Genomic DNA, 7,320 nt, shown 5'->3' on the forward strand with positions numbered 1-7,320 from the left:
AAAAAAAAAAAAAAAAGATAAGAGATAAGCTGGTGGCCTGGTTGGGCAGCTTCTGAGTGGAATCTAGGGCAGGTAAGGAGATCAAGTATCTGAGGCGCGGCCTGTCGGTCCTCTGACTGGCCTGAGCCTTGGCAGGGCGGCCCTCAGTGGATGACCGTTCTGAGTCCTAAGCCAAGTCACAAACCTCAGGGCCCAAAGTACTCAGCTACAAAGACAGCCACTTGCTGCTCGTCTGTTGTTATTCTGGAACAACAACAAGGAGAGGGAAAAGATGGCAGATATCTGAAGTGAAGACAAGGCCCTTGTTTTGGTTTCTAGTCAGGGTCTCATCATGGCTGTCCTAGAACCCACTCTGTAGACCAGGTTGGACTTGAACTCAGAGATCTCCGCTTCCCAAGTGCTTGGATTAAAGGTGTGAGTTGCTATGCCCGGCTCAGACAGGACTCCCTCATGGCCACTGTGGTGAACATAGATAGTGAACAGGAGAGAAAAAGCCCAACAAAGACAAGAGTATTATGGGAGAGAACAGCCTCAAGCCAAGTCTGCTGTGCTCCAAATCCTTCCCCTGCAACAGGAGGCTGAGCTGCGACATCTGTAAATCCCCAGAGAGTTCCTGGACAGACAGCAGGAAGCCTGGAAGGAGCCACAGGGGACAGGTGCCCTGCCCGGTGATACACAGGGTCTATTAGACCTTTACACTGTTGCAAAGGACAAAGGTTCTGAAAAGTGTCACAGAGCCATGCAGAGCTGGTGACTAAGGAGAAGCTGTCATCAGGTGTTAACCCAGTGGGTGAAGATAGCTATGCAGGTAAGGTGCTTGCTGTCAGGCCTGACGACCCACATGATGGAAGGAGAGAACCAACTCCACAAGCTACTCTCTTCTGGAGCATCCACCAGCACGGGCATGTCCCCATCCCCCAAACATTCGTATAAAACAATGTAACAGATGAAGACTCTAAGCAAGTCGGAGAGCCAAAGAACAAGGAACCAAAGTTTAGGACTGTTAGGGACATGGGGACATTGTAGTCAGAGTGGACAGGCAAGCACCAAGGCCCTGAGGTTCAGGGAAGTAGAGAAGGCTCCCAGGGCTCGCCCCCAGCCGGCCCACCTTCAGCGCACGGGTTCCGAAGGAGGTTCCTCTGCAGGCTGCACAGGATATAGAAGACCTTCCAGTCTTCCACAGGCTCGCACCAGTCTTTGGTTAAGAAGCCCTCTCGAAGGCACTTGCGCTTCCATAGGGACACCACATCGATGAGGTCTCGCCAGAGGCGGCAGACCAGGCGGCAGTTGTGCAACAGCTGTAGGGCCGGGATATGGATGAACAGCTCCAGTAGAATGTTCTCTGGCAGCTCATTGATGTAGACCATGGTGGCAACAGAGAACTATGTTCCCAGATCTGGGAGTGGTAGGGGGAAGACAGTGAGCTGAGGACCAGAAACAGCAGACTCCTACCCTCCCATCAGGTTCTGGATCACAGGTCCACCCCTGACAGGAAACCCTGCCAGGAAGTGCTTACAGGGTGGGGGTGGGGTGTGGCCCTTGAAGTCCTCAGGGTCTGTTCTAGGTGCGTTTGGAAAAGCTGTCATGTGAACAATGTGCGCGGGACTTGGCAGCTTGTGCTCCAAGCACTAAGGAGCCTAAAGCAGGAGGCTCTCTTGGGCTACTAGGTCAGGTCAGCCGAGGTTGGTTTTCAAAAACCACAAGAACAAAATTAAGCTCTTAAAAATTCTTTTTTGCAGTGCTAGCGATGGAACTTAAGGTCTCATGTATCCTGGGCAAGCACTCTGCTTCTAAATTGTGTTCCAGGACTTTTAGTTAAAGCCCTCAGGGTAGCCGTAACTGCCTGAAGTCAGTTACTCAGAAGGCTAAGGATGGAAACTTGTTTGAGCCCAGCAGTTCCAGGCCACTCTGGGCAGCAGAGCAAGGCCGCTGCCACTCAGAAAAGAAAAAACAAAACAAAACAAAACAGAACCACAGAATTTTAAAGACATCCTTCCCCCCCCCCACACTGAAAAATAATTGTTTAGAAGTCAGGTGTGTATAACCCAGCATGGGGAGGTGGGGGGAAAGAGGATCAAGTTTTCCAAATCAGCCTGGGCTACACAGGAAACTCTGTCTCAATATCCACCCCTTACTCCCAAACTGCTTTGTTTTGGAGCCAGGTGGCCCTGTGACCTGGAAAGAGTCAGGGCCACTGCGCTGTCTCTTAAGTTCTCAGAGGCTAGTCCTGCTTTGGCATTGCAGTAAAGCTTCCTTTCAAGGCTCACTTCACCCAGCCAGAGGTGAAGCTCTATTACCTCCCCCCCCCCTCCCCGGGACTTACCCCAGGTGTGAGGTGGGACACTATGTTGTCACTCAAATGAGCACACTTGCCTAAGCCCAGGTGAAACTTTCCCACCCACATCCAGGGAAACAAAGTGTAGCGTGCTCTGAATTTTCAGAGGGTTTCCTGGAAACTTGTGGTCTTTTGGGGGCTTCTGTCTGAGAACACAAGAGGGTGAATACACTCTGGCTGTCCTTGCCTTGGAGGAATATTTACTATGCAAAGGGATCACAAGGGGTCAACTTAAATGCTTAGCTAGGGAGGGGCAGAGTCTTTCAAATGCTTACAGTTTTTTGAAAGTCCTGTGTCAAAATACAAAATGATAAAAGCGGGCAGTGGTGGCGCATGTCTTTAATCCCAGCAGTTGGGAAGCAGAGGCAGGAGGACTTCTGAGTTCGAGGCCAGCCTGGTCTACAGAGTGAGTTCTAGGATAGCCAGGGCTACACAGAAAAACCCTGTCTCAAAAAACAAACACTTGGAAAAAAAACAAACAAAAAAGATTAAAACAACAACAACAAACAAACACACAGCAAACCTGATCGGTGGAGGCACACCCTCACAGTCCCAGATACTCGGTGGAAAGTTTGAACTTTTTGTCCCAGCTTAATCACTTTAGCCCGTCTCAAAATACAAAGTAAAAGTAAATAGGGCTGGCAATGACTCATTTAGCAGGGGTGTACTTCCAGGCAGGAGGAGCAGAAATATCTCCCTGTCACGGGGCGGAGGTGCTGCCCGGTGGTAGAATAAGTATCTAGCACTTGGGAGGCCCTGGGCTCCATCCTCAGGAACAACAATCTTTACTTAAACTATGTGCATTAAAAGATGTCGGCAACTCCTAAAAGCTGCCTACACGGGTGAGTCACTGTGTCCCGAGTGGGGGGGTCTCCCACTGCCATGGCCCTGATGGCATTCCACACCAGTGTCACTCTCCCCCACAAACAAGCCACCTTGCCAGGGAGACTACAGTGCCCCTGGTGTGCCTTAGGGGTAATATCCACACCAGGCTGCGGCCAGATCACGAGCAGACGTCCTACCCTAGCGCCTGAAGTCCCGCGTCCCAAGGAGAAGCCGGTATCGCCACCGTCCGGGACTCTCCTGTGCCTACAGTAGGCCCGGCTCCCCCGCGTCCGGGCGCCGGACTCGAGAGCACCTGCCGCACCCCTCCTGAGTCTTCCCACGAGCGCGTGACCTGCGCCCGGCCCTACCCTCCCGCCGGCCACCCGCGGTCCCCGCTGCCTCAGCGGCCGCGACCTGGGCACGGGGAGGTGGTGGTGGTGCCTCAGCTCTCCAGGGCCTTGGGCCTGGACCTCCGCGACGCGGTCCTCTGTCGCCTCGCCCCGCCCCGTCCTCCCACTGGCGTCACGCACCGACCAGTGGGCCTTCCGCGTTGGTGCGAAGATGATGAGCTCGGAGTCCTAGAATCCCCACCACCACCACCACCACCAAGCTGCAGCTCCACGGGCCAGGCTTCCCGGGTTTCCAGTCTCCCCCTCCAGGAGACAAGCGGTTCAGCAGCCTCCTCCCACCACGGGCCTGCTTCCTCCTCCAGCGAAGGAAGCACTACCTAGAATCTAGTCCCTATCAGACAGGCTACTGGATCTGCCCCACCCATGGGGAGGGGCAGAGCTGTACCTCTGGCTTTTTGTTTGGTTTTTGGTTTTGTTTTCTTGAGAGTAAGTCTATTTATCCAGGAGCTCACTCTGTAGACCAGGGTGGCCTTGAACACACAAAAGATCCACCAGTGTCTGCCTCCTGAGTGCTGGGATTAAATGAGCCATCACAAGGTGTCCAGCCTCTTTCCGGGTTTCTCTGAGGATTAAAACCTTTTCTGGTCCTAGTGAAAAATGAACTCAAAACATTTATCAAGTGCAAGCGGAGGACAGAATTTCTGGTCAAGGCAGGAGGCTGTGAACTCTGGCCCATCCTAGCTTACCCTGTCTGTTCTATTTTTTGAGTGAGATAATTGACTTTGACAAGCATTGAGCATCTGTTGCATGCTGGGCTCAACCAAAAATCACTAAGGTTCTGGTCAAGGAGACAGCAGAGCCTGGCATGGCCCCCTTGGGTTGCACTCCAGGGCATGAGGGCTGGAGGGCTGAGGGCTCTGCCCCTTAAACTGGGGGAGGCCATGGCCACACTCCTGAAATGTCCAACCGCTCTTTATAGCATGGGCTGCAGCCACACTCCTGCCTCTCTAGGGCCAGGCAGGATTGTCCATGAACCAACCCTCCCCTCTAAAAGCCACAGGGCACATGGAGGCTGGAAACATTTTATTTGGTTATATAACAGGAGGGATGGAGTGGTGCTGGGATCAAGGGGGTAGTGTGTGAATTGACGCTCCCACCGATGGGGCTGGGACATCTTCAAGCCACAGAGAACTTGGTCCATCCTACCTCTCATCCAGAGTCTTCTGGGGAGTCCTGCCCTCACTGGTAAGATGACAAGGACAGCCTGATCCTACCTATCTGGTACCAGGCCTGACTTTAAAGCCAAAGCAGAGAGTGTACAGCAGCTGACCACCAGGCTAAGGACTGGCCAGCAGAGCCTTCTATCCCAGATCTGCCTTATGACATCATTGAAGGCAGTCCCCAAGCCTGTCAGATATGTTGTCTGCCCCTGCTCTCAGGGCCCTTGAGGAGAACAAGGAGAGTGTTCAGGGGTAGAACGGGTCTAGGCTAGCATGAGAAGTATGGAAACCGCTTGTATCTGCCTAACCTCAGGCACTGTACCCTTAGAGGGGTAGCTTTGCTAGAGGGCTAGAGAGGAGGGGGGCCCAGACATTAGAAGCTCCACACAGAGGCAGCTGGGGGCAAAGGCTAACAATGAGGTCTGGGAGTTTCTGACTTCCACCTCCCCTTCCCAAGCCTGGCCCTTTCTGACTGTTTACTAATTAGGGCTCTGAGGATTGAGGCTCAGGAGGCATCAGGGCAGTGAGGGCCCGATGGTGATGCTGCTGTTCGTGACTCTCGGGCCGTACCAGCCGGCCCAGTAGTGAGTGTCCACGCCTCCGTGCTGAAACCAGATGTAGCGGACGCCGGGCGGATAGTTGGAGAATGTGTGTGAAACCTGAGGCAGGGGCAGACAGAGGGGAGCAGTCAGGTCTACTCTGTAAGATCTGTCTCCAAAAGCAAAGCCAGGGGGACTGGAGAGATGACTCCATATCTAGGAGCATTGACTACTCTTGTAGAAGACCAGGGTTCCATTTCCAGCACCTGCAGGGCAACTTACAACCATCCGTAACTCCAGTTCCAGGAGAGCTGAAGCCCTCTTCTGGCCTTCTAGGCACACAGGAAAAAGCACTTGTACACATAAAGTAAAAATATATCTTTTGCAAGAACAGCAGAACAGAGCTGGGGAGAGGAGATTTATCAAAAGTGCTTGTGTAGCACGCTGCAAGCCCTAGGTTTCATCCCTAGTGCCATGATGGTACACACCTTTAATTCTAGCATTCAGGAGGTGAAGGCCGGAGGGCCAGAAGTTCAAGGTCATCCCTGGCTACATAGTACCTTAGAGAGGGATTCCATCAGAAAACAACAAAAGAGCTATAGTTCAGAAAAGTACTTGCCCTGTAGAGCACCATACACACAGTCCTGTGTTCAGTCCGGAGGCCACATAAACCAGGCAGGGTGGGGGTTAGAGGCAGGAGGAGCAGGAGCTCAAGGTGTTCTCTGCTATGTAGCAATCTGGGGGCAGCCTGGGCTACATGAGAACCTGTGTCAGAAAATTGAAACAAGAAATAAAAACTAAACTAAGTAAAAAAAAAAAAAAAAAAAAAAAAAAAAAAAAAAGGAAAGAAAAAAAAAAAAAAAAAAAAAAAAAAAAGAAAAGAAAAAAACATTATTCAGCCTAGATCCAACTCACCCTGGGGCAGTTGATACAGTGACAAGTCACTGATACAGTGTCAACAAAAGTCACTACTGGCTACTCTGTCGCCTCAACAGGGCTCACGTGTCTGAAGTTGTTTTCCCACAGCAGCAGCAGCAGAGCTGAGAGGCTAGTCCTGTGTATTAATTGGGGTTCTCTAGAGTCCCAGGATTGATGGGTAGTCTCTATATAGTAAGGGAATTTGTTGATGTCTTAGTCTGTAGTCCAACTTCCCATAGCAGTCAGCAGCAGCCGTGAATGGAAGTCCAAGGATCTAGCAGTTGCTCAGTCCCACAGGCAAACAGGCGAAGAATAGACACCTTCCTTCTTCCAGTGTCCTTATATAGGTCTCCAGCAGAAAGTGTGGTCCAGATTAAAGGTGTGTACCACCATGCCTGGATCTGGGACTTGCTTGTCCCAGGCTGACCATGAACTCAGAGGTCTCCTTGCCTCGGTCTCCAGGGATTAAAGGCATGTATTACCTCTTTTGAGCCTAAGCTTCTCGTGGCCACTCTGTCTCAAGGTTTCCATGCTATGATCCAGGTCAGAAACTTGTATCTCCCAGCCTCAAGATCTGGATCACTGGTGAGCCTTCCAATTCTGGATTGTAGTTCATTCCAGACACAGTCGAGTTAACGACCAGACCAGGAATAACCACTACATCCTGTGATGGGAAGGTTGGAGCTGTTTGTTTATGCATGTGAGTGCAGTACCCACTTCTTCCAGAAGGTGGCTCAGGAACTGGAGTGGCCTGGCCCAAATGTTTTGTTTATTTGCATATTTAAGATTTATTTTATGAGCCGGGCGTGGTTGTACATGCCTTTAATCCCAGTACTCGGGAGGCAGAGGCAGGTGGATTTCTGAGTTCGAGGCCAGCCTGGTCTACAAAGTGAGTTCCAGGATAGCTCTGTCTCGAAAAAAAACAAAAAAAAAAAATTTATTTTATGTACCTCAGTACACTGTCACTGTGTTCAGACGCACCAGAAGAGGGCGTCAGATATCTCATTACAGATGGTTGTGAGCCACCATGTGGTTGCTGGGAATTGAACTCAGGACCTCTGGAAGAGCACTTAGTGCTCTTAATCTCGGAATCATATCTCCAGACCCCCATACTTTTTCATTTCACTGCATCT

The 7,320-nt window shown here is 51.3% G+C and overlaps 2 protein-coding genes across 8 annotated transcripts in view; both read right to left on the reverse strand.

Annotated features, from left to right (window-relative positions):
* LOC110322838 (F-box only protein 6) overlaps positions 1 to 3,782 on the reverse strand; it is a 6,827-nt gene extending 3,045 nt beyond the window's left edge. Inside the window, exons 1-2 of one of the 3 annotated variants that reach the window (XM_021199677.1) lie at positions 3,691 to 3,782; positions 1,109 to 1,396 (exon numbers count right to left, since the gene is read on the reverse strand). In XM_021199677.1, the coding sequence (XP_021055336.1) occupies positions 1,109 to 1,367 (259 nt within the window). In that variant the 5' untranslated portion in view covers positions 1,368 to 1,396; positions 3,691 to 3,782. The other 2 variants (XM_021199679.2, XM_021199675.2) reach the window with 2 other exon arrangements.
* Positions 3,783 to 4,582: 800 nt separating this feature from the next.
* LOC110323143 (F-box only protein 44) overlaps positions 4,583 to 7,320 on the reverse strand; it is a 7,907-nt gene continuing 5,169 nt past the window's right edge. For 3 of the 5 annotated variants that reach the window (XM_021200257.2, XM_029540373.1, XM_029540372.1), the window contains one exon: positions 4,583 to 5,389. In XM_021200257.2, the coding sequence (XP_021055916.1) occupies positions 5,246 to 5,389 (144 nt within the window). In that variant the 3' untranslated portion in view covers positions 4,583 to 5,245. The other 2 variants (XR_003844102.1, XM_029540371.1) reach the window with 2 other exon arrangements.

The sequence above is a fragment of the Mus pahari genome, chromosome 6 (assembly GCF_900095145.1).
Source record: "Mus pahari chromosome 6, PAHARI_EIJ_v1.1, whole genome shotgun sequence".
NCBI classification, from domain to species: Eukaryota; Metazoa; Chordata; class Mammalia; order Rodentia; family Muridae; genus Mus; species Mus pahari.